The sequence below is a fragment of the Grus americana genome, chromosome 2 (genome assembly GCF_028858705.1).
Source record: "Grus americana isolate bGruAme1 chromosome 2, bGruAme1.mat, whole genome shotgun sequence".
NCBI lineage: Eukaryota > Metazoa > Chordata > Aves > Gruiformes > Gruidae > Grus > Grus americana.
The window spans coordinates 102,264,029-102,290,989 of record NC_072853.1 but is presented as its reverse complement, the minus strand read 5'-3'; the positions used below and the strand labels follow the sequence as shown (position 1 = coordinate 102,290,989).

General features: G+C 42.7%; 1 protein-coding gene across 9 annotated transcripts in view; it reads left to right on the top strand.

Annotated features, from left to right (window-relative positions):
- Positions 1-26,961, top strand: part of KIAA0319 (KIAA0319 ortholog) — a 61,898-nt gene that overhangs the window by 4,949 nt on the left and 29,988 nt on the right. For 7 of the 9 annotated variants that reach the window (XM_054816533.1, XM_054816530.1, XM_054816531.1 and 4 more), the window contains exons 2-4: positions 7,560-7,718; positions 16,580-17,352; positions 26,707-26,890. In XM_054816533.1, the coding sequence (XP_054672508.1) occupies positions 7,670-7,718; positions 16,580-17,352; positions 26,707-26,890 (1,006 nt within the window). In that variant the 5' untranslated portion in view covers positions 7,560-7,669. Of the gene's footprint in view, positions 1-7,559; positions 7,719-16,579; positions 17,353-26,706; positions 26,891-26,961 lie in introns of those variants that run through there. The other 2 variants (XM_054816535.1, XM_054816536.1) reach the window with 2 other exon arrangements.

Below are 26,961 nucleotides of genomic sequence, written 5' to 3'. Positions count from 1 at the left end.
GAGAGAAAGTCTGAAATACCTTTCCTGAGAGGCTTAGGAACAGGTTAAACAAAAATCCAAAGGAGGATGTAAGGATGCTTTGTCTTGCCTCTGGGCTGTGGTATGGACAAGATACCATCTGGTTCCTTCAAGCTCTCCCTTTCCAGGTCTCACTTCATGCTCACTGCAGAGTACATATTTGATGATAGCGGAGAGAATTAATAAGTGAGCCCATGTTCTTGTGAAAATGAAAAACATATGGAAACTAGAGTATGTTGTTTTAGAGGAATTGTCCAATAGTTTGCTTTTCTTCTGTGGGGGGGATATTTCTATGTCCCTGGCCTGTCAGTGGGGAGTACAGGGCTCTTGGATGTCTAATGGTCTCACTCTGCGTGACTAACTCCTACTGAGGTTAGCTTTTGATTTGTGGGTGCCCCCTCTGCGATGATCTGGCTGACCTCAGGACTACACAAATGTCTGTATTGCAAATCTAGTAGCAACAATTCTGAATTATTCTGACCTTTTCTAACTTAATATTGTATGCCATAATATGATGTAAATACTGACACTAATAATAGTGTTTTTATTTTTCTCTGCAGAGCAGTTCCACCATTCATTGGTGTTTTAAAAATATTTTTTCTTCCCTGCAAATAATTTTTGACACTATACACCCCTGCTAAGCATCTCATCTTTAGGATTTTCACTGTTGTTTGCTTTCTCCACAGCAGTTGTAATAAAGGCTGCTTAAATATTTTAGAATAAAATTACTCTTTCCATGAAGCACTGCTGTTTTGTTTTTATTTGTCTGATTGGTGTCACTTAGCAGTTGACAGAGCTGTGGGTGCCAATGGAACTAGTGGAGCATGCAGTCTGTCCAGTATAACATGGCAGGATATTCTCAGCTATTCAGTTTGTTGTTTTATCACCATTAACTTGCTGGTTTTGCCCTGAACTTGACCAAGGAAATTGATTTAGAGTTGGGGTGTAATGCCAATCTAATGTCAGCCTTCAACAAGACCTGTGGGAGCCTCTCTGAATAAAGCATAGACAGCTTTATCCTGTAGCTGCAGTAACTTTCCATCGGTAGTCATGGTTTTGTTTTCAAGAATAGGTATCTATTGTTAGAAAATTGTGTGAGAGGGGAAGGTGATTTTGCACAGGTCATAAGCATTGGTGACTCTGTGATATCTTCAACATCTGTTGAAGAGCTTGAAAATTATCCCCTTTATTTAGATGCCTAACCTGTGGCTGTTTTGATGATCTGTGTTCATACAGTAGCTGTTAATGTTAGAACTCCAAGTACCTGCACATGTCCCAGGTTTTTCTCTGTGTTATTAGGGACAAATGCTACTATCATGAAGTTTTTATTTTTCTCTCTTCTGCAGTATTAATATGACGTTTAGGCTCAGCTGTTAACTAACTGGCTCAGATATTAATGCATGTACAATAGCTGATGAAATAACTAATTTGAATTCTTCAAGAGGGGTGGATTTCCTGAAGGATTGTCTTGTATTATCTTTAATAGGCATGTTAACATGTGCGTGGGTGTATATGTATATATACACCTTCATTAATTGCAGGAGCACCAAATTGATAATGTGCTCATTTACTCAGCCATCTTGCTTTGTTAGAGATGCTGTCAGTTCAAAAATGGGAGTGTTGCTTTGGCTGTGGCTTGAGTTTCAGATGCTGTTTCAGTATTTCTTTTGGCATGTTGCCTCGGTTAATGACCAGAAGGGCAAGGAGGTGAGAAGCCCCTGCTTGCCTTTCCCACTCTCCTGGAGGCTTCTGCTGTCTGGCATTGCTCTTTGGCTGTGCCACTTGTTCCTGTCTCTGATTTTGTTAGCTTGAAGGGGTTCTGCTACACCTTTTGTAGCATCAGTGTACTACCTTATGCTGTATTTGCTGTTGTGCAGCTCTAGGATTTGAATGTATTCCCAGATGCAGCTAATAAAGTCCGTACACATTCTCACTGTTATAGCCCTGGTCTAATTATTTGTAGGGGGTGGCAATATAGTTCTGCTCTAAGGGAGAAAGTTACTTGAGTCTGCATTAAAGTCCAGGTGAACCAAAATGCGGAGTGAGATTTGAGGTGGAGGAGAGGGGGAGAATACAGGCAATTCCTTTTCCTTGGCAAGCTGTTGTACTTCATGTGTTTTCTCCCGAAAGATGTTGTTGTCCTGGTCAGCAACCGCATATGTTCAAAAGATTGTAAAGTCAAACTGCTTGTATTGAGGGGTCAGTTCAGAATTCCCCCTTCTGTTGGCTAGAGCACCACCAAAAGCTGTCAGCTGGAACAGAAAAACATAATGGCCTTCAGGGTAAGGCAATATATATATATAACCCATGTATATTTTTACCATACTTGCCTATACACTTCTCAAGGCTGCCATCCCTCATCTGGGTAAGAGTGCAAGTCAGACTTGAACTGTTAAGAGCCAAGAAAAGCCAAAGTCATTACCAGCAGTGCTACCTGCTCGTACTGTTACAAAAATAACAGGCTTTGTGATATCAGTGAAGGATAAAGATTTGGCTAGAAAATTAATCTCATGGTCTTTCTAAGTTTTTTTTAACTGCTGGAATCTCATGGCTGGCCGCCTTCTTAAATTTTAATGTCTCTTGTGTTTGTGTGATAAAACTTGCACTTGTGGGGAACAGTACAGTATTATGGGGAAGATGAAAGGAGCACTGCATGCATACACTGCAGCAGTGTTTACTGTCTTAAGTATTTAAGAAAGCATGCAGTTTCTGGTGGTTATGTTCTCATCGGTGGATCAGAAGCTATGCACTGAATTGTGACTGCAGGTGCTTTGTGTCAGAGCTTGATCGTAATATCAGGAAATGCAAGCTAGTTTTGCAGTGAATGCAAGCTCTTTTATTATGTGGAAATTAAACATCAATACATGTGCAGCCACAACGAAGCATGGGAGGACACAGTGCTACTTTTGTGCGTTCACTGTATCCTCACATGCTGTCCCCCCTAAGTATTCTATGGAGATTGTGCATGCAGTTCAAAGTCTGGCATTTTGCAGCTTTGGTAACTCATATTTTCTTAATATAAATCAAAAAAAACCCCAAAACACAGCTGTTTACTCCAAGTACTTGTGTTTCTCAACTCAGGATAATGCTGCAAAAATCTGGATCATTTGCATGATCTCTTAGTGTTGCTAGAAGTAATCATGTGGAGTCCTCAGTCAGCTCTTCTGTAGGATATAGAAGCTGCTACTTGGCTCCTTTTAGTGGCAGTGAGATTGTGAAGTTGGCCTTGCAGAGGAAAAAGACCTATAAAATAAACAAAATTATTTTTCTGCTTTCCGATTGGGGTTAATTCTGACCTCGTGATGTTCTGATACGGAGACTGGTGCATTTTTCCTTAGGCTAAAGGACTGAAAGTCTTTCTTGGGCATCTGGTCCATTTGTCTGCTTCTGGGAATTAGTGAAGGTTACAGCAAATGCACAACATCTCAGAGACCTTGAGTTTAAGTAATAAGCTCTTCTGCAAATCACAGTTTTTGGTGGCTAACAACTTTCCCAAATCTAGAGAGATTTCCATAGAAACAGGAAAAAGGCCCTGTGTGAAACTGTGCTCTTATTATTGTACTATCTTCCTTTCCTCTGTCTGCTGAGGTAATGTGTTAGAATAAATGCACAGATGATTAGTATGGGCAGGTGTACGTCAGTGGGTTCAGCTGGAAAGGCTTAAGAAGTCATCTGTTTTCAACTGGAGATCCCTGCCTGTGTAGCTGAGAGCCAGGATAAATTCACCAAGGGAAAGTCATGCTTGCCCAACCCATTAGTCATTTCATTGTTGAAGTCTGGTTTGGTGGATGAAGGGAGAACGGTGGATATTGCCTACCTTGATTTCAGTAAGGCTTTTGACATGTTCCCATAACATCCTTGTAGTGAAGCTGTTGAAGTAAGGGCTGTGTAAGCAGATAGTGAGGTGGATTGAAAACTGGCTGAATGGCTGTGCCCAGAGGGTGATGGTCAGTGGCACAAAGTCTAGTTGGAGACTGGTAACTAGCGGTGTACCCCAGGGATCAGTACTGCATCCAGTCCTGTTCAACATCTCCATTAATGATCTGGGTGATGGGGCAGAGTGTAACCCCAGCAAGTTTGCTGATGACACGAACTTTGAAGGAGTGGCCATAGGGTTGTGCTGCCATCCAGAGGGATCTCGGCAGGCTGGAGAAATGGGCTGACAGAAACCTCATGAAGTTCAGCAAGTGGAAGTGCCCATGGAGAAGAACAACTCCACATATCAGTACGTGCTGGGGACCACCCAGCTGTAAAGCAAATGAGCAGAAAATGACCTAGGGGTCCTGGTGGACATCAAGGTGACCATGAGCCAGCACTGTGCCCTTGCCACAAAGAAGGCTAATCATATCCTGGGCTGCATTACGAGCAATATTGATAGAAGGTGTAGGGAGGTGATCCTTCCCCTCTACTCAGCACTGGTAAGGCCAGTCCTGGGGTCCTGCATCTAATTCTGGGCTCCCCAGCACAGAACAGATATGGAGCTATGGGAGAGAGTCCACTGAAGATGATTAAGGGACTGGAGCATCTCTACTATGAGGAAAGGCTGAGTGAGCTGGGGCTGTTCAGCCTGGAGAAGGCTTGGAGGGAATTCTTAAGTGTGTACAAATACCTGGAGGGAGGGTGTAAAGAAGATTACTGGCACCCAGTGATGGGCCAGGAAGCAGCGGGCACAAACTGAAACGAGGTTCCCTCTGAACATCAGGAAACACTTTTTCACTGTGAGGGTGACCAGATACTGGTACAGGTTGCTCACAGAGGTTGTGGAGTCTCCATCCCTGGAGATACTCAGATCTGTCTGGACATGGTTCTTGGCAGCCTGCTCCAGGTTCCTTGAGCAGACAATATGACCTCCAGAAGTCCCTTCCAACCTCAACCATTCTGTGGATTGATTGTGTGAGTCCGCATAGTTCATTTCAGTCCAAAATGAAACAATTTCATTTGCATCACCTTTACAGTGAAATAAAAAGATGATGTTCCATGTCGTGGGAATTTCAGGACTGACTTAAACACTCTTCCTCTCCTATGCTGAAACGCTCGTTTCTGTTCATTTGCTGATGATACTGTGCCCTGACACTGCCCCAGGCTCAGCCACTTCAGTGGCTGTGTTCTAAGTGATACATTTGGAATGATTTGGCTTAAAAAATAAGAACTTTCGGGCTTTTTCTCTGTTACAAAACCAGATAACTTTATAGTTGATGGAAGGACAGAAGAGCAATTGGGGAATGCAAGACAGTAAAAAATGGCCCTGTTGCTGAAGAGTTTGTATCATAGAAGTAGTGCCTGGAAGCATCTAGACAACTTGTTGCTCTTTCTAAGGTGAAGCCTTACTAGATTAGTCCTAGTCACTACAGAGGAGCACAGCTATGTGTATTCTGTCAGGAATTGCTTCCTGAGAGAACATCTAACTGCGGATATCAAAATACTGTCATGCCAGAAGCAGCGTAATGTTGTTGTGTGGTGTGTTTTGGTTTTTTTGGTGACGGTTATTTCTTGTGATTAGAGATAATTTTTGTAATTGTGCAGCATATGAATAAATTGGGAGACCAGCTTACTCTTCAGTGTTCTGGGCACTTTGCAGCTGCCTTAGGAAGGGGACTTTTGTTGATGTTGGATAGAACAAGGGTCATGGAAGTCAAGTTATGTTTTAAATCAAGTATCAGGGCTTTTGGAAAGTTAATAATAGTCTTTCCTGGTTTTGCAAGGAGCTTGCCCAAAACCTTATCTTTTTGTACTTGGGACTTGTTTTTAAATCTATTTTTTTCTTTTTTCTTACTTTAATGATGTTTTGTGGTCATTTTGTTTGTCTTGAGCAGAGTTAGTGTTTGCACCACAGACTTGAGGAAAAGTTGTCAGATTCTAGTACTCTCTGAGCAGGTTCTTTTAGATATCCCATGTGTGGAGGGTGTAATGTTTAATAACACATTTCTTATTTGGAGATACTTGGTGTGACGCAGGATTTCTGATTTAGCAGAGCAATAGAAAATATACTGAAATCACAATGCAAATGTACATTACACTTAGCAAAATATATAGCAATGACAGTTTACTGTTCAATTGCAATACCAATGTGATTCCTGTTACTGGTCTCTATAATGTTTGCTGTTGTGACACTGGGTGTCCCCCATCACTTGGAAGGGACAAGTGGGTTGAAGTCAGCTCAAGCCCATTGCTCTCTTCAAAATTCTTTTGTTAGTTGTTCAGTTTTTATGCTAATGGGCTGAGCCACATAGTCACTTCCCCCATGCTAGTCTGGTTAGCTCGGGAGATACTCACACTCTTTAATGATCTAAATGAACAAACATTTACACCACCAGTTGATCCACTCAACTATTGATAGGTGTTTAACAACACCTGTTGCCTAAAACAAAGACCAACCTCTGGTCCCCTTTGTGTTGAGATAAGTACACGGCTTGCTTTGCCAAAGCTGTGGTCACTCACACCCCACCTTATTCCCTGAGATCCCTGGGCACGTTGCCCTTGCCAGTCTCCTCCGAGACTTCGTCCATGTAGGGGTTTATTGGTGATTGACAAATGTACAAGTTGCAGATACGGGTCCAGTTGCTCCTGTGCTTTACAGACCTGCCATCTGTAAAAGATCCTTTCTCAGAGAGCAGAAATCCAGCTGCTGAGCTGCCTGGGGCTTCTACGCTAGTTCAGTCAGCCTTAGCAAGAGTGGCGTGTCTAAGTAACTTCCTTCTTCCCTTTGCAAGGGAGAAAAGCAAGATGGTCTGTCATCGTATAAGATTGTGTGTGGTAAGGAACCTGCCAAGAGCAGCCACTTAGCAACATTTCTATCACGTGTAGATATAGCTAGCTGAAATATGAAAGTCATTACCTTTCCTAAGTCAGGTAATCAACATCAAAGGGAATTGACTGGGATGCTCTGCCTTGAGAAGGGCTATTCTCAAAAAAACCCCACAAAAAACCACTGGCATTTACTTAGGATCCTTTATATGGGAGGAGTTGCGAGTTTGACTAAACTTTTATCCTGACTTGAGTAATGTTGCTTTGAACTGTTCGTTCCTTACTAGACCTATTTGTTGCTTCTGCTGCCTTATTTGGAGAATTTAGTGTCCTGGCAAGGAACGTCCTCTTAGAAATTCCTGAGAGGTGTCTGCTTGCGTTACCGTGATAGCTGAGAGAATAGCTTGAGCTCTGCCTCAAGAGCTGACTTAACACTGCATGGATTTTAGCATGGACAATACTGTCAGTGATTCCTCAGTTAAGGGTACCTGCTAGTTTTTGTTTAAAGTCAGAGCAAAACCAGGGTCTGGATAACTGCAGACAGAATATTTTTGGGGTTTGAGGTACGGGAGCCCAAGCATGCAAATCTTTCTGGGATATTTTTGCATCTGCAGAAAATGAGATTTCCAGGTAGGTAATTTGTTCTGAATCTTCAGCTTGCCTGATCTACTGTGTCATCCATCAAGAAGTCAGGAAGTAATAATAAAGCCTGCATTTAACCTGTCTATTGGCTTTTACTGTGACATTGTAATTAGTGCTGACATCTGACCTATTTTGTCTTGTGCTGTCTGTTACAGTGCTTCATGGCCACAGAAGGCTACTAAACAATATTAGAGGAAGCCAACATTAAGACGCATAATTTCCACGCAGCTGGTTGGAAAAGTTGTCACTGCCTTCCTGGTGCAGCATGGCATTTGGACTTGGTGTTCTCTGCCTGTTACTATGGGCAATAACAGGTAGGAGTTTACTTCTTGTGTATCTGAATCACACAGAACGAGTGAAACAAATGCTTCTGGAGTGTATATGCAGGTGAGAATGAAATATGAATAAGGCAAGAGCTGGGAAATCTTGTGACTCCTCAGTGCAAAAACTTCTTGTAAGGTACAGCTTCATAACTGCCGGTTGATTGCAGCACAGAAATGCAGTTGTGAGTAGCTGTTTGGAGCCAGTTTCTTAATAAGGCTGTTTGAGGGGAGATGCATAGTGGGAGAGTTCAAAGAGTTTACGTTCTCTTTCTCTTGCAGGACAGCAATTTAAGAATGATGTGTTGCTTGTTTTCTAAGCTACTTTTTTTCTTCTGATTTATGAGAAGCATAAATGCATTTGTTTACATTTCTCACCTCATCATCCACTCTATAGACATGTATTTCCTTTCAAAGACCACAGGAAAGTCCTGTAAGGTTCTGCTTCAGCCACAGAGATAGGTAAATTAATTCCATAATCAGACAAATGAAAAATGATAGTAATTCTTAATACTGTCTCTGTGTTATAGGGAGACAATCTGGTGCAGGCAGTTTTGACATGGCAACTACAGAACAATATATGGAAACATGGGGTTTATTTCTTTAAAAAACAGTGTTTGAAATCTGGCTGTGAAGATACCAGCAGTATCTATATTAGCAGGAATTGAGAAAATAATACTCAGTTATCTGGCTTTCATCTCCTGTAGTATAAACAGGATTGGATGTTTAATGAGGGAGAGCCTTGCTAATGTGCTAAGACTTAAATTGACTACTGAATTTGGAAATGTTGGATGAGGGGGAGGATAGGCATTAACTACAGCTGTGCTTGTAGCTGGTTTGAAGTAGTCCTCAAGATCACCCTGAGGATCTCATAGTGCCAAGCTTTTTGAAGAAAACGTGGAGCTGAGGTTTTTGTTGCTGTAGTAAACAGTAAGTATGCCTTTTGTAAATAAGTAAAATGCTCTCCTTTGAGATACTGAATACCTGCTGTAAGGTCCATCTTTACGAAAAAAAACCACAGGAACTTAAATAGAAGGCAATAATGTGCAGTAAACACTGAATTTTGGCTGTAGAGAATGTCACAGTTTTATGCTTTTGATAATGCTGTTAATTGCTAGCAGGCTAGAATGTCCTCCATGTGCATATGTAAATTCTTGTTTTTATTCTTTAGTTGCAATTTTGCTACTCTCTCTTGATTTATCTGAGAACAAGACCATTGCACTCAGACTGCTGGCTGGATTCCAAGCCTCTCCCTTTATCTCCACACAGTGTTTAGGGGCTAATACATTCTAGTATTGCATATTATTTAGGATAAATTTTAATATTAATTTATATCCAGCTCAATGATTTGCAGTATTTTCCATCCAGTTAATATTAACTCTAACTAAACTGGAAGGTACTTGCTGATTTTCAGGATCTGTTTGCTGAAATACATCAGTGGATGCTCACCTTTAAGTCAAAAGGACTTATTTTTTGAGCAAGCTTTAAGATGAATTGACTCAGGCTCAGAAAGTTGCTAGATGTTCATTTTGCAGTTTTTCTCTGCACATGAGCTTGTACTTTTAAAGGCTAGTTTTTCTTCAAAAAAAAGTTTTCTTACCACTTGTTTTAACTTAAGATGATGAGAAGGCAGACTTACTATAAGAAAGGCTTGACATTGCATCATTGAGAGAATAGAGAATTGGGCTCGCTAGTGAATATCTTCAGAAGGTTATTGAAGAATATGCTCTGGTTTGTCAAAAGAAATTGAGGTGAGCTACTCTCTCCCATTTCAATGACGTTTATTTGTTTTCTTATTTTGTGTGTGATGGCTTTTGGCTCATACTGTTTGACTGCTTTTCATGAATGTGGTGAGTTAGCCTTGGCCTTTCCATGGGTGCAGTCCTTCAGGAACAGACTGCTCCAGCGTGGATCCCCCCATGGGGTCACAGGTCCTGCCAGAAAATGTGCTTCTGTGTGGGCTTCTGTCCACAGTTCGTGCCAGGAGGCTGCTCCAGTGTGACTCTCCATAGGGCCACAGCTTCCTTCAGGGCTCATCCACCTACTTTGGCATGGGATCCTCCACTGGCTGCAGGCGGATATCTGCTCCACCATTAACCTCCATGGACTGCAGGAGGACAACCTGCTTCACCATGGTTTTCACCACTGGCTGCAGGGGGATCTCTGCTCTAGTGCCTGGAGCACCTCCTCCCCCTCATTCTTCACTGACCTGAATGTCTGCATGGTTGTTTCTCTTGCATCTTCTCACTCCTCTCTCCTGGCTGCTGCTGTTGTGCAGTGTTTTTTACCCCTTCTTAAATATGTTATCACAGAGGTGCTACCAGTGCCATTAATTGGCTCAGCCTTTGGCCAGCAGTGGGTTCCTCTTGGAACTGGCTCTGTTTGACATGGGGTCATCTTCAGGTGTCTTTGCACAGAAGCCACACCTGCAGTCCATTTTCCCCCACCCCCCAACTACCAAACCTTGCTACATAAGCCAAATACAATGAAAAACAAAGCTAGGAGAGTAGGCAGATCACCTAATGGGTACAGGTATCTACCACTGACTAATGTTTGTGCCTCTCGGGAGACTTGAGGTGGATGTGGAAGTAGGTAGTGTGTACCATGTATACCATGTACCATGTCTCTGTCACTCAGTGTTCCATGCGATTTGATTGACTTCCCAAACCTGTGGATGCAGCTCCTGATTTCTCCACATAGGCGTTCCTTATAATGCCAGTCTCATTTCACTGGTTTATATCCATTCATTGGTGAAATCAGCTTATATTGAAATAGATTTAAGTTATTCTGGCTGTTAATAAAAATCAATATTTTTATGCTAATGCATCCAAAAATGATTTTGGTTTTCTTATGGGAGATAAAAGATACTGCTTTGCACCACAGAAACTTTTTTCACTTTGTTTACTTTGTAACTAGAAATCCAACACCTTGGAATCAATTCAGTCTAGCTCTCATCTTGAGCGGGATTATTCTAATCTGGCATTTGAGGCAGACCTTGCAAAATACTGCTATTGAAATGCATTTCTGCAAATATAATAGCGTTCTCATGGCTGACTCTTTTTTCTCGTACTGTGTATTCATACTGTGGTGCTTTGTTCTGAGATTAGCCACTCTAACAAATATGCAAAGATGGATTGGCAGGTAATTGCAGTCACAGATGTTGTGCAGTTTAGTCTCCTGTTCTTAACTCCACGCAGCCCAGCCATACACTACATGGCCCAGAGTCTTTGCTAGACATTACCAGTATCCCTTTCTTTACTCTAGAGGAGAGTGTTTCCAAGTACATTACAAGCCATCAATTTTCAACACATTTCACTACTGCTTTCTTGGACTTTGAAGAATAAGATGAATGCCTTTTCTTCCCACGTATCTAACGTGTGAAACACAGGCCAGGAGTGTCAGAGGACACTTTAAGATGTAGGTATGCCTTTGAAATGACAGTGGAACCAGTAGCCTGGGGTCCCAGTGCATTCTTTGTACTTATACTGCCCTGGCTAGGTGTTCTAGTAATGTGTTCTGGTTCACGCAGGTTTTTCCGGAGAGACAAGGTGGTGTAGTGCCTGATTATGATCTCTGAGATTATAGTGAGTTATGCAGTATGCCAGGTTAGTTCACATCATCCGTGTCTCTGTTGGAAGTGATCTGGTGTTTCCTGGTGGAGGGATGTAGTGGCTGCACCCATGCATCTACCCTTCTAGTCCCCAGCTGCAAATATCCAGTGTCACTGATGGGATAAACGAGCTGAGTGATTCAGTGTGCTTCGATGCTCATGTCTAAATTAAGGGGAGAATGGGCTGTAGGTTGAATGAATCATTTTGACAGGCCAAATGTGGTCTGCAGTTTGGGCACACTTGGATTGTGAGCGTATCCACAGCCTGGTTTAAAAAAAAAAAAAAGGTGGGGGGGGGAGGGAAAGTGCTCTTAAGTGTTCTTTAGGTGTGGGTTTGTCTTTTTTTTTCTTTTTTCTTTTTCCCTCTTTAAATAGCATTGATTTATTAGTGACAAACAGGGATGATAACAGTTCATGGAATGAAGACAGTACTTGGAGAGGACCATCAGGCCCTCTGAACTAATTAGGGAGCTTTGATAGATCCTGGACAGGGGAAGTGAATGATAAACATCATAAAGGCTATTGTAATGGCCACAAAAGCTTTGTAGCTCATTGTTTGTAGATGTAACTAGAATACTATTGGCTTAGTTTTGTGTAAGGATTTGCTTTTACATAACTGAGCATTTTTTTAATCTATTTGTTCTCTTTTTCCTCCCCTTGCAGTGCTTAATCTGCAGTCAGCATCCTTACTGAGGCCCAAAAGAGCACTTTGGTATCCTGTATGTATCCCTGTTTAAAGACCTGTGAGATTTCAGGGAAAGGAAGAGGAAACACCAAATAACCTAAAAGCAGCCTGTAGAAAAAGAATGAAAACACATTCATGGTGTAGCAAGATGTTAGCTGTTGCTAGAGGAACTGATGCAATGACATAGCAAATGTTGATGAAGTTCTCAGTAATACGGCTTTTCTGGGTTTCAGGACAGTACTTTCTATAGGCCCTTACTAAAGCTGCTGGAGTATAAGCCTTTTTCAGCATTTATGATTTAAAGCGTGCTTTTTAAGAGTTTATAACTCTGCTATGGAAATCGGCTCTAGATTAAAAATTGGAGTTCAAGTTCTCCTCTTGGGTGACTGCAATTAAAAAAAAAAAAGTTATTTTTATTTTGCTTCCAGAAGCTTATCAGAATGGTTTCAATGTGTTGTTATGGTGACAGGAAAACCAAAACTTATTTCTTACTAATACAGCATCTTTCCTCTCAAAATTTACCAAAATGAGGTACAAGTTACTTGGATAAATTAAAAAAAAAAAATTAACCCTAAAAATAGAATGGAACTAGTTTGATGCTTAAAGAGAGGGGAGGGAGTAGATGTCAAGAAAGCCGAGACAGTCATACTCTTCCTGTAGGAAACTGCTGTAGGACCTTCCATGCTCATGTAGTTCAGAGGCTTTCAGTCCATGAGAATAGTGTGCCACATGAGCTCTCAGTCCTGTGCTGCCAGCAAGAAGGTAATGGAAGGTGATTCTGGTCAAATGTGACTTTTCTTGGTGCAAGGTCTGAATCTGAGCTCTTCTCTATTTACACATTCCCTGTTGCCCCTTTCTGCTTCTTGTTGTAGTGCTTGCTGCTAGGGAAAACAAATAGACCAGCTCACAAGTGGATAGTTCTGTTCTTGCAGGGTTTCAGACTGGTGTAATTATCCATGATGAACCCAGTGTTAGTATACTGTCACAATTTACTGCTTACCGACTAAAGAATATTTGCCTCCAAGTCATTGAAGTGCTCATGGTTGTGTGGGCCTGCCAAAGAGGGAGGAAAGCATCTGTTAGGTTTTGCAGTTAGTCTCCATGTCCAGTCGAGGAAAGGTCTCCAGCCAGCTCCGACAGAGGAACAGCTGTGTTCCTGCTGGGCTCTTGCCATCAGTGGACGCAGGCACCAAGATGTGAAAGAGTGGCAGCTCAGAGAAGGGTGTTTCCTCACTAAAGGAAGAAATTTCTTTATAATGAAGCTATATTCCACAGTGTGACTGTTAATTAGGGTTTTGGTGGGGGGTATGGAGTTTTTTCAGGCTTGTCTGACTAGGTCTCTGGATATGTCAGTGTTGTCCTATGGTAGACATAACAAGGTACAGCTAAAAAGAAGGGAAACACTTGGCTTACAGAACTTTTAGGCTGTTGATGGCCCAGGCACCAGAAGGCTTTCAGTGCTCAGGATAAAGGGAAGCAGTCTTTCTCTTGGTAACCTGAATGAATACTTCTGAAACAATAAGCAGAATTGTGTGATGCTATTTTTTTGCCATTACTAGTCAGAGTAGAACAGTCCTTTAATTTCTGAGTTCAGTTAACTAAAGGAAGACAGCTGTGCTACAACCTCAGACAGCAGGTAATGGTTTAGCAGACATAAATGTTACTAGTGACCTTTCATGTGGCACACTTTCAGTAAATTTTCTGTCAATAAGAGACCTCACTATTTCTTACTTGAGCCCATTGCAGACTTGAGATTCGATGGGGTGAAGGGGAACGTGAAATTAGAGATCAGATTAAGTTCACTCTGAGTAGACCTAGTGTCAGACTGAAATAACCTGCTAAACTCATCCATTCTTGCCCACCTACTGCTAGAGTTTAACTCAGGTGTAACTAGCTGAAGCAAGAGATGGAACTTTGATTACTTTGATATTTGGATGACACTGTTAGATTTAATTTAGAGTTGGTGGGAAAATAATTCTCCCATTGTACAGAAACTCTGAAACTTAATGTTTTTTTCCATTTCTTATCAGGATGAAACCAAGGCCAGGGGTAACTCGCCTTGAAAAAGGGGGTAGCTAAGGTCTGTGGCTAGGATGCTTGCTTGGGAGATTTAGGTTCAAAGTCATGCATTATCTTAGGAATATGCTGGACTTGTTTCTCTCTATGGCTAATAAACACCATTAATTTTGTGAGAGGTTGACTCTGCAGTGTAATAGCTGATGTATCGAACTGAAAGTGGCAGAGAGTTGAAGCTTGCTTTGACATCAGGCTGAGTGAGGACTTGAAGTCTAGGCTCAGGTTTGGATTATTCCAATTGCGTAAGTCTTTCTCTAAGACAATTGTTGGTCATTCTTTTGTGAACAAATAAATAATGAAACTTTCAAATTTATTTTAACAGGTTGGTCACTTTCTCCTTGAGGGATGAGGTAGAGAAGGGAAGGGATGAAGATGACCCTCAAAGGAGTTTTTTGACCCACCTTAATACTGCTGTTCCTAAAGTATTAATTGCAGTGAGTTGCTAGTGACCTAATATTGCACATTCACACAGAGTCATGTTTCTGTTTTACCCTATTAAAGGCCTGTTTCTCATCTCCCTGCTGACTTACAGGATTAACTAATTTGAAAGGTTGAAAAAGGACAGAATGGTTAAATGGGCTGCCTGACTCCTATACTGCATTTTAACCCAGAGCTCTGCTAGCTGCCCTGTCCTAAGTTGTGCAGACAACTTAAAGACTTGTGAGTCTCTGCCAGGGTCTTAAGCTCTTGGAGGTGAAGGGAATGTAGAGGAATGAATTACATACAATGTGAAAGAAAAAAAATGCAGAAATCCTGAGCATCTCCTGGGTACAGATAAAGACACTTCATGTCTGGGCTATGTTAGAACAGGATAGATTGTTTTAAATTCATGTTCCCCTGGAGAGATTTTTTTTTTTCCACTGAAAGTGTAAAGTTGAAGAGAAAACAGCATCCTAGCTCTGTGTGAAGGGGTAGCTGGAGTCAGAAAAATGGTACTTGAAGCTGTTTATCCTTTTTGGCAGCTTCCTATTCAGCTATACCTATTTGCAAGTCATTGATCTTTTTTAAAAAAAAAATCTGGGTTTGTTTCATGTTTTTCCTTACCCCAAATAGCTAGCTCTGCAAAACAGTCATAAAGTCTTGTCTTCTCTATCCCTCAGTGTGTTGTGCAATTACTTTGTTTTGGTTTGGGGTTTTTGCATTGAACCTAACCTACTTTGCAAGCTGTACATTGATCCCAGGCAGTATGATGCCCCACAGGTATTTCAGTAGCTGTATCCAGATCATGTATTGTGTTCCGCAGTTCAACCCAGAAGGCGTGGTGGCACCTGTAGTGTGGTGGTTCGACACACTGCATGCATAGGAAAATCTCTGCATCTCCAAGGCTCTGGGTCATGGTCAGACCGAGCCCCTATTGCTGGCCTGTTCCTGCTCTTTGATTTAATTTTCCTGTCCATCAGCTCAACAGGTTTGAGCTGAAATCTATTAGTCAAGCTACCTTCTTCTTTTTATCTTGGCATGTGCTCTCATGAATAATGAGGTTTCTGCTGCCAGAACTCAAAGCTTTGTTAATGACATGCAAGGCAGGCAGAGTCAACTTTGTCTTCCATTACTGTGTTAGCTCCGCAGTGGTGGCATATTGTTTTCATGGGTTGAGTTAGCAAGTCTAGTTGAAAAGCCTGTTAAAAAGAATGTCCTGGTTTTACTCAACTGTTTTTTGAAGCATGATCAGGTTTTTCAAGTTGCATTTTGGAGAGGGAACTTCTGAAGAGCAGTTATAACCTATAACCAGGAAAAAAAACCACCTACAAAAGATGTTAAAAATTGACACATACACTATGTTGATTCATGCTTGATTTAAACACTTTGCACTCAGTCTGTGATGTGCTATGAAAATAATTCTAATGTCATACTAAAAGATTACAGCTTCACTGCAAAGGAGGTGAAGATGCTTCTGCAGCAAGCTCTTGGGATTTCACATGAACTAGTGGTTAAAGCAGCAGAAGTTTGGGAATTTGATCCAGCTTTTATATTAAGCCCAGCAATTACGTTGATGTGAGGGACTCTTCATGAAGTTCAAGTGAGATGGCAAATGTTTCTCCTGTGTAGATTTTTGCTGCCTTCTCCCTCAAATGGAACAATGCCATGTTACAGCATCTTATTTGAGCTTTGTTTTAAAACATGTTTTGCTGACTATGCTGTGGGGGTAATGGAGGTGCCCCATGATTTTTTTAATATTCCCTACTCTGTTCTTAAGTATTGGCAACTTACTTTAATCTCTTTATATATTTGTAGCAAGGGAGTAAGAGGTACTTTGCAAAACATATCAAGATCCCACACTGGAAAATCCTCTGAAGTATAAATACTACTGAAAAGGGGCATGTTGAAAAAACAGTGGTGATGTTAGTGAAAGAAAATGAGTTTATTTAAGCAAGGTACCACCTGTCTTTATCTTGTCTCCTGTAATAAGCCATTTTTGGTGACAGTAAACTTTATTATGGCTTGGTTGTAGTGTTGTACCTTATGTTGGTGGTGTTGTTTCAGGTTCCACTTGTGAGCAGTGCCGAGAAGGAGCCATGTACTCAGGTGCAGTAATATCTCCCAACTTAGAAACCACTAAAATTATGCGAGTTCCTCATGCTATGTCAGTGTCCGACTGCATTGCAGCATGTTGTGACCTCTCTGGTTGTGACTTGTCCTGGATGTTTGAACGACGCTGTTACATCGTGAACTGCCAACACAAAGAGAATTGTGAACCTAAAAAAATTGAAACTGTAAAGTCCTATCTTACTTTTGTGCTGAGGCCTTCTCAGAGACCAGCCTCGCTGCTAGGATTTGGGCAAGTGATCCCAAGCATGGTCCACTCTGTGGGACTCCAGAATGAGCCGTCTGATGAAGTGAGTAGCCTGAAGGAGCTGTCTCTGCTTGGCAAAGATCCCAGCCTTGAGGAGATACCTGAATACATTGATGATTATAAAGAGTTGGAGCAAGACCCCTTTCAGGTCAGCATCAAACATGAACGGAAGGAGAGCACGGATTATGCTGACTGGGGCCTGATGGTAGCAGGTGAAAACAGCTTCAACTCTTCAGTGGGTGATGGTGGAGATAACCAGGAAGACTTTGCTGAAAAGAAAGGGGAGGCTGGGAAGGCGGAAAGCCTTCTGAATAAAAATGGCTCTGAATTGAGCTTTGTCACTGAACACTCCATAGAGAGGTTATCATCTCTGCCAGAGATTACGCCATTCCCCAGGAAGACATCTGAAAGTGAAGCAGCTGTTCAACTCCTTGCACAACCTGATGATGCTTTGCAAAAAGAGGTATGTGTGCCCCTCAGGAAGCAGCAGAGTACGGTGAGGCTGCTTTGAAATTGTTTTCATTTTCAAATCAAATTAGGTTATTGCTTTGTAATGTAACCTTAACACTCAAATGACTTAGTCCTATTACAGTGTAGAAAAGGCTGAAGGGGAGAGGATTGTCTTAATAGGCAGATGAATCACTAAAGGACTCTCTTCTGTCAGATGATAAGGAGCAGACCTCCTTTTGGGACACTGTGGGGTTTCCTTGGAAGTGTACGCCAGGGCTTGGACCTGGTGTAATAGGAGTGTTGTGGTATTCTTCCATTCTGACCATTGGCAACTCATTAGAAGAAGTTAGCTGAGCAATACTAGCGGACCCTCTAGTTTCTGAAGGCCAAGACCAGTAAACATAAGGTCCTCCATCAATAAAATAAAGCCTGTTCTATGGGTTTCATGTTGTTAGGGCGTAGTGGTGGTACAAATGTAACGGTGCTGAGTAAATACCTTTTGTAATGCTTTTAAAACATATGAGAGAGACAAGGTACATAAGGGGGGACCGTGGTAGGTTTGGGCCATAATGTACAGCAGAATAAAGTGGATAAGGTGGTGCGTTTTTTTCCTCAGAATCCTTTTCTTAAGTCTGGCAATAAGAAAAACAAGTTAAATAGTTAAAACCTAATTTAGATACTTAAGTAAGATGCACCTGTTCTCTATTTATGTCAACCAGTTTGATCAGTTGCAACTAAAGGAGCTCTGGTTCCTTAAGAACAAGGTGGGATCAGTGGGAAAGTTGAAACAGGGTGTAAAGTCAACATTTACTGGTATTGACACACACCCCTGCTAAAGGGAAGAGGAAATTAAGTAACGTTAGCTGCTAAATTTCACCAGATTTTGTAACCAGCATCTACCTACCTCTTGCTGTAAAAATAATTTCTTGCCATTACTGTAGGGAAGTAAAATACAGGTAAATAATAAAGTTGCATGAAATCTGTGACAACTGAGGTTCTTGGAGGGGATGACTGAAATGGCAAAAGTATGTGTGGAGAACAGCAAGTCTTAAGACACATGCTAACTTGGATGCCATTGGAGCCTAGAGGTGTGGCAGTTTCTGGACTCGGCTTTGAGATCTTCTAGATATTCTGTAAATTTCTCGTATTCTTGGGGTGCTCTGGGAGTGCTGTGAGGAACATGAGTGGTTGCTACAGCTGGGAGAGGACAGCTAGCAGAGGTGGGGGCCTCTAGCAGCTTCTCAAAGCTCTGTCAGCTGTTCTTGATCAAAGGGTGCTTTGGGCTTTTGCCCTAGTTGGCTTATGATCAGGGAGGGTGGTGCACTCTTTCAGCAGGTGCTAGGGGGAGGCCTAGGAGCTCTGCCTAGAGATGGCAGTGAGCTAGGAAAGAGCTTTATGGGGCGGGGCTGGCAAGCCAGCTGTTGTGGGCAACATTAGGGTGCGTGTCTGCTCCAGACTGCCTGGTCAGGAAGAAGTAGATGAAGCCTTCAGGCAACTAGGAGGAGCCTCATATTCACAGCTCTTTGTCCTCATGAGGGATTTAAGCCACCCTGATACCTACTGGGAAGGCAAGAGAGCAGGGCATAAGCAGTGCAGGAGGTTTTTGGAGTGCATTGATGGTAACTTCTTGACAGAGGTGATTGGAGAGCTGACAAGGAGAGAGGCTCTGCTGGACCTTGCAGGCAAGGAGGGACTGGTCAGGGATGTGACCATGAGGCGGTGGAGTTCAGGCTCCTTAGAGAAGGTGAGAATAAGTCAAAAAGCAAGGTCATGGCCATGGGCATCAGGAGAGCAGCCTTTGGCCTGTTGTTAGTGGGGACCATGAAAGCTGGTTGCTTGTCAAGGATCACCACCTCCAGGCTTGAGATAGCCTGCGATTTTTATGATCGACCAAGTGATCTGGAGTGTATTGCCACAAACGAGAAGAGATTAGAACTTGTCTCCATGTGTATGGAAGACTATTTGATATCGGGTAAAGTGCTGTTGCACGTTGAAAAGTGAGTACTGCTTCTGCAAGCAGAGTTCACAGAAGACTTGTTTTAAAACAAGTATCTACCATGCAGACCTTGAAATGAGCATAAATTAACATGGGAGTTTAGGTGAAAGGGATAGAGACTATTTGGGTTTTTTCTATTAGTATGCAAAAAGTGTGTATAAATGTACATGCAAAAAGTATGATACCAAAGTACACCATCCTGTTTAACCACAGCCAGCAACTAAGCACTGCACAGCCAGTCTCTAACTCCCATGGTGGGATGGGGGTGATAGTCGGAACAATAGAAGTAAGAAAACTCGTGGGTTGAGATAAAGACTGTTTAATGGATGAAGCAAAAGCTGTGCACTCAAGCAAAGCAAAACAAGGAATTCATTCACCACTTCCCATTGGCAGGCAGGTGCTCAGCCATCCCCAGGAAAGCAGGAGTCCATCATGCGTAACGGTGACTTGGGAAGACAAACGCCATCACTCTGAACATCCTCCCCAACCTTCTTCTTCCAACAGCCTCATATGCTGAGCATGATGTCATATGGTATGGAATATCCCTTTGGTCAGTTGGGGTCAGCTGTCCCAGCTGTGCCCCCTCCCAACTCCTTGTGCACCCCCAGCCCACTCGCTGGTGGGGCGTTGTGAGAAGCAGCACAGGCCTTGGCTCTGTGTAAGCACTGCTCAGCAGTAACAAAAACATCCCTGTGTTATCAATGCTGTTTTCAGCACAAATCCAAACCATAGCCCCATACCTGCTGCTGTGAAGAAAATTATCTCTATCCCAGCCAAAACCAGCACAGTCTCCACCCCTTATTCCATACAATTTATGTCATGCTCAGGTCCCACACTATCCGATACAACCTCATTAATCCTCACCAATATCCCATCCAATACAATCCTCATTAAACCCTACCACACTTCCCATCCTTTGATACAATACATGGCTATCATTCCCTTAGTTTATGGACCACCCCTATAAAATGTCCACAGAATGTCCACTGAGTTCATTTAGCCTGTGACCTTGGGCTCCATCTGTTATGGTGGTCACTCAGGACAGGAGAGGTGGTGTGTTGTGTGGAGTTGCTGGGCACCAAAGCCAGCTCAGGTTGGGTCACTGCTGCACTTGCGCTGCTTCTTGTAAGGCTTGTCCTCCACTGATTCGGATAGTTCCTGCTGTAGTAATTCCTATAACATGCCACTCAAATCCTGGGTTACAACAATGTAATGGTATTTACATACTGATGACATTAACAGACTGACATTCTGTCATGCACTAGAGTTGCAGTACTAACAAAGGGCAATAGCTGAGCTGTTTTTACAAAGTTCAAATTAAAGAAACCCAACCACCGCTGTACTAAGGTCATCTCCCCTTTTTTCTCCCATCTGCTATGGGAAACTAACAAGCATCTTCTAGTTACAGCCTGTGCTGTGTGCTGGAAATTAAGCAATGACAAGAACCTGCAGTGGCTCCATGGACCACCATGTTTGTACACTTTGGGTGTGCAGTAAGACTTGAAGCTTGCCTCCATTGTGTTTTGCCGGCAAACAGAAGCCACAGTTGCTCTATGCTAAGCTTTAGCCAATTGTCTCAGTCTCTGCTGACTGAACTGCTTATGCCTTGTGCCTTAGAGAAGCCATACAACGTGGAGTTCACCTAAAGCGTGTGGCAAACAGAGCTGAGCAAATTGTTCCCCATCTCTGACTGATCATGTGAATACAGCTTTATGGAAGTTGACATTTCACATCTTGGAGTGGTAACAATATATATGGCCAAACCTACTTTGTAAATCTCTACTTTGATTTTGCCACCCCAGACAGAGTAGAAAGATTTTGCTTTCTCTTTGTGCACTGCCTGTGTAGATGGGAGTTTATTGTGAAGTGGAATGGAGAGAAACCTTTTTCTCACTGGGACACTGAGGAGGTGTTCCTGTGTGGTCTTTACATTATGCCGGCACAGCCATTGAAATTCCTGTGGAAAGGCTGAGGAATGAGCTTGCTTCTTTCAGTGCAGAAGGGACAAAGCTCCAAAACTGGGTCAGTCTTTAGCCCCAGCTGGTAGTGACATTGAAGAGCTGATAAGACAACTGTAGTTAGAAGGTGATCTGGCAGTGCTCTGCTAGCAGAGCTGTAGAGGGTTGATGGGATAGCATTGAAAGCCGTTCATGAAACGTGTTGTGAAATGACTCTAAAGGCTCTCTATTAATGTAGAGAAAGGTTAAGAATCTGGAGAAGCTGAAGATTTTGGGAAACTGCCAGAGCCTGTGCAGTCTTGGTTTCCTAAGTGGGAATCTTTTGAATTTAGACATTTGTAGAGAAATGAAGATGATGAACAGTTTTGACGAACGCTTTTCCCTGGCCTTCCCCAGGTTCAACTTCAGTCCAGACACATCTCCTCTCCCCTTCCTAGTCTCCACTCCCCTTCTTTTCACTGCACATTACACTCAGTCCCTTTGGTGAGGTGACAGGCAACACAGGAGCTTGGGGTCAGTCCATGCTGGTTTCCATTTTGCCACTTGTTGCTTCTTTCTATTCTGTCACTGTTCCTTCCTTCTTACTTGTTTCCTCTGCTCTGGTGTGACCTTCTCTGTGGGCCTCAGTCCCCTGGGAGGTGGCATGAAGTGCCTCTATCCAGGAGGGTATCTCCAGCCCTACGCCAAATAATGTCCCCTTCCACATGTTCTCTCTCGTGTCTGCTGTTATCTGTCCCCCCAACCTCCTCCCGTGTCTCCTGCCCCCAGTGGTTACTGTCCTTTCTTAACTATGCCTGAGTGGTTGCAGTGTTGGTGTGTGGTGGCTTGTTTCCATCCATTGCCAAACTGTCTGGGACCACAGGGGTGGCCCCTGCAGCCAGTCCCCTGCCACCCCCTGCTGATTATGTCTGACACAAACTTCGGGCTTGGCTTCAAGTTTTTCTGGTTTGAGAACTGCACTTTTGACTCTCGTGAAAAAAGATGTTGCCTGTGATGAATTCTGGTGATAGGATTTCCTCCTTATGTGTCTCTTTCTCCAGCAGGTAGACATTTGAATCAAATCTTGTATGGATTGTTCAGGCACGTATTTGTGTTTCCTTCTGAAAAAATGTTTCTTTGGAAACAAAATTTTGTTATTAAAGAAACTTTAAGTTTTTATACTACGTGAAAAATGTCAAGATGTCTCCGAACAGTTTTCTCACTGTATGTGATCCGAACTACCTCTCAAACTGTTATGATTTTGTATGGGTTATGAAAATATGAAGGTCTTAAAACCATTTTTGCTAATAACTTTAATGAAATTCCCTCTGTTTATTACATGTTATACAGTATTTTCCTATCTCCTGCTTAATTCTGCCACAGCAATTCAACAGCTCTGTTCCTAGATCTGTGCTGATACACTCCCTCCTGCAGCTTCCAGACAAAGCTGTTTTGACAAGCAAGTCGGTGGCAAAAATGCAGGTCCCTCCCTTCACAGTAGTCAGCAGGATGCAGTGTCCTCAGGTGCTGTGTTCTTTGAGCAAGGACCTGGAGAGGGATTTTAAACTGAGACCAGCCAAACACAGGCCTCCGGAGTCTGTGCCCTGGGACCATCCTTGCCATAAATGCAGTCAGGTGTAGAGGGCTTCTGTACATGACTTGGGATAGACCACATAGGGTTTGTCACTTAACTCAGTAACCTGGTTTTGGGTTTACATCAGAGTTCGGAGTGTTCCTTTGGACTGTCATCCTCTAGCAGCTCAATAACGTGAATATATTTAGAAATCTGTACAGAGTAAATGATCTCAAGCTGCCCGAAACAGAAATCTGCAGTACTGCCCATCTTTGAAGCGAGATACCTGTGAAGTATTAATTATCTTTTAAAAATTTCCAGGTAACTGCTGATCTGTTAAGCAAGGTTAGGTTTTTTCAGATCTAAGCAGTAGCTGGAATCTGGCTATGTTGATGATGCAATGTTTCAAACATTTATTCCATAGGTTAGGCCTGACTTGATTCTTGAGTTTATTGCATTTGCAGGAATAATGGTGCGGTCAAAATGCATAAAGCTCTACTTAAGAAAGCTCAAGATGGCTGACAGAATATATGTGGTGAAAAGCCTTTTAATATCTGATTGGTATGCCCTCAGAATTGATATTTAAGAGTTAGAATGAAGTGGAATATCAGAAATGTTTATATTTTATTCTGGCTCTGTTTTAATTTTGAGGCCTGAGAACGCTGAACAGTCCTGTTTGGTTAAAAATGCCTTGACTTGATCCCTAGGGGATATATAAGACTTCTGAAAGATGGTTTGATATTTAGATTTACCTGTCAAAAATTATTCTTTCTTGAAGTCTGCACTTCATGTCATACAGTATGATGGTTTGCTCTTTTGCCACTCCCCAACTACACAATTAGTAGAGGTGATACTTGCGTGAAATCAGACAGATAACTGAATGGAGGGAAGGAAGGAGAAGCAGACCAGTAACAGAGAAACATTTCGCTGACAGAGCTGGTTACCATAAGCTTTTCCAGATAAATGAGAGCAAATGGCATTGCAGTTTTGTAGTAGTCATATGTGCAGAGGGACATGGGGGATACACTGCTGGGGAAGCAGTCGTATAAAACACAACACAAGCAGGTCTTGACTCACCAGAGTCCTGATCAATTGCCTTTAGGAGTACTTGGGGAAGATGCTTCCTTGAGGGGGAAAGATGGATTGCCTGGAGGATCAGGACAGAGGAAGGCAGCATGGTTGGGCTTGTCCTTCCCATTCATGGGGAGAAAAGAAAGCACCCAATCTGTGGGGTCAGCCAGGGACTAGAAGTGGGAATGATGCTGTTGCCTGTACAGTAACTCTGAGCTTCCCCAGGGAAATGCATGATATTTTTTTTTTCCTTTTCGATTATGGAGTTGTTCTTGTTTTCTCAAGGGATCTACACTCAAGTCAAATCCTGAGAACTGAAGGACATGGGCCCTCATGGTTAGTGTGTTTATTTTGTAACAAACAGTAGTGGCTGTACAGGTGGGTAAAAGCAAACAGGAAAACCACAAAGCCCATGCCAACGGAACTGCCTACCCTACTCACTCCCAGAAAGAGTCTTCCTTTTCTTTCCTTTTCCTTTTATTTCCCAAGCTGGAATTTAGGTTAATCTTGCCCTACACATCTGCTCCAGCCTATTTCTCAGTAATAGTTTCTGAGAGCTCAGTTTCTTTTATTGGCCCTGCCCCAATTATCTGCTGCATGCTAACATTCTTAATTTGAGCTATCTTTTTGGCTGTGGCACTGCTTCAGATGTGGCAGTGCCACAGGGCACCTTTTTTGACTGCAGAGTCTTGCCTAGGCTTGCTGACTGAAGAGGTGTTTGATGCCATTGCAGAAGAGAGTGTCCCAGGAAAGGTATGTTTGAGGCGACTTTGTTCCCACCTGTCCTAGAAAGCCAGGATGGCTGCTTCTCAGCTGATAGATTGGCAAAGGGCCAGGAGAGGAGGAAAGCCAGATGAAGCTCAGAAATGTAGATTTCCCTTGGGTTTGGAAGGCAAAGAAACACTTTGGTTTGCCAAAGTGTGGTAAAGAAGATCTTTGTGGAAGATGTGGGATGGAGTGAGTTTGTAAAGCAGAGCTGTCTGGAAGAAAAGCCTTTTGTCAAGGTATGAGGCAGGATGGGTTTAGGGCTCTGCCTGTGTGTGATAATGTTGCCAAGGGTGATATTCCTGCTGAGGGCCTGGACTTGGCATGCAGAGGGAGCTGTAGTCCCTAATCCTGTTGTCGGTATCCCAACTGGTCAGAGAGGTCTTTTGCTGTCTGCATATTGAGTAGAGCTGGAGGTCACAAAGGTGCTTGCTTCGTCTGCGTTATGGACCCATCTGGAGGTGCAGCTCTTGGTGTGGTCCTTGGCATCCTCCCAGGGTAGGGAGCCACAGTCCCCAACACTCCTATCACTGTCCCAGCTGCGCAGGGATCTTTTCTCTCTGTCTTCATTGAAGGCAGAGATGGAGTTGCAGATGGCTTCCATGCTGTCTTGTTTCCTCGCAGGCAGGGAAGCAACAGTCCCTGGCATTGATTTCACATTCCCAGCTGCACAGGGAGCTTTTCCTCCTGCCCACATCCAAGGCAGAGCTGCTCTGATTTCCTAGGGAGGCAACAGACTGCAGAGTGAAAGTGGAGCACCTGAAATCTGAAGCTGAGAGCTGGGACTGTTCATCCTTGAGCAGAGACAGTTCAGGGGGATCTTATCGATGTATATAAACAACTGATGGCAGGAATGAAGAAGATGAAGTCAGGTTCTTTTCAGTGCTGTCCAGTGACAGGACAAGAGGCAACGGACACAAATTGAAATACAAGGAATTCTATTTCAACATTAAAAACCATCTTTTTATTTTTTCCTGTGAGGATGGTCAAACACTGGAACAGGTTTTCCAGAGGTGTTGTGGATTCGCTATCCTTGGAAATATTAAAAACCTGACTGGACACGGCTCTGAGCAATCTGCTGTAGCTGACCCTGCTTTGAGGAAAGGAGTTGGACTAGACTTATCTCCAAAGGTCCCTTTCCACCTCAGCCATTCTGTGATACAAGCGTGCATTTTACCATCCTTCATAATCCTATGCTTCACTTAATAGATTATGTACAAATAATAGCAGTATGTGATGCTTCATGTGCCACACACAGTACCCAAACTGGCAAAATGCTTTTCTCTAGATGTTAGGTCAGAAATAAGTCTTGAGAATATAAGGAAAAACTGTTGGCCCATTCAGACTAATGTGTCTTTGAAAAGTGATGGGACCAGAGAAGGGGGCAAGGTGATGGGCAAGGCTGACATAATGCTGAGTTATTCCTGCAAAACTTGCTATGTCCTTTGCTGCAGTTCTGATTTACTACCAAGGTGGGTCAGTGAGAAGAACACTACTGAAGTGTGACTGAAGTGGGCATTTGATTAGTGGTGAGGAAGTAAGAAGGCATGAGCGAGTTCTGGTCTGAGCAGATAGAGTAAGAGGCAATGATTCTGTTATGTTTGTTTGTATACAGCATGAACACAATAATATTCACCACACAGACTTTGTCATTGACTTTTAAAGGTTTATGACTATATTTAGATCTGTCCTACTGTTCTTTATTATTTTGAGAACTGATAGCTTTAGTTGTATTCCAGGTTACCTCATTTTGATGACCATGGCCTACCCTGTTCTGCATCTGAAACTTGGAAAATGATTAGTATTTCTCACAAAACCTGATGAGGGAGGGGGAAAAACCTCCACAAACAACCCACCAAACAAAACAGTGTTCCTTTGATAGATATTCTGTATATGAATAAAACCTCCTAGTAACATGAATCAGTAGGTTCACACTACGTGCTTTTTAAAAAACAGCATACTTCTAAATCTAGAAATGTGGAAAGTGGCTCACTTATGACAACTCTTTCCTTAATTCAATTTCAGGCTGCTACGCCTTCCCCTTCTTCAGACAAACTGGATTTCTCCCCAGGTGTGTCAGAGAAAACCCAGACTCCCACAATGGCCCCAGAGAATGTCACTGAAGGTGGAATCACACTACTTTCCACTAATACTGTGTCACCTGAGCCCATGCAGCAATTCACACCACCTGCTACTGATGCTAAAGCAGGTAATGTTCTGACATAGCCGGAGATCTGAGGGGTACCTGCAGGTTGGATGGTGGGTGGGGATGGCTTTACT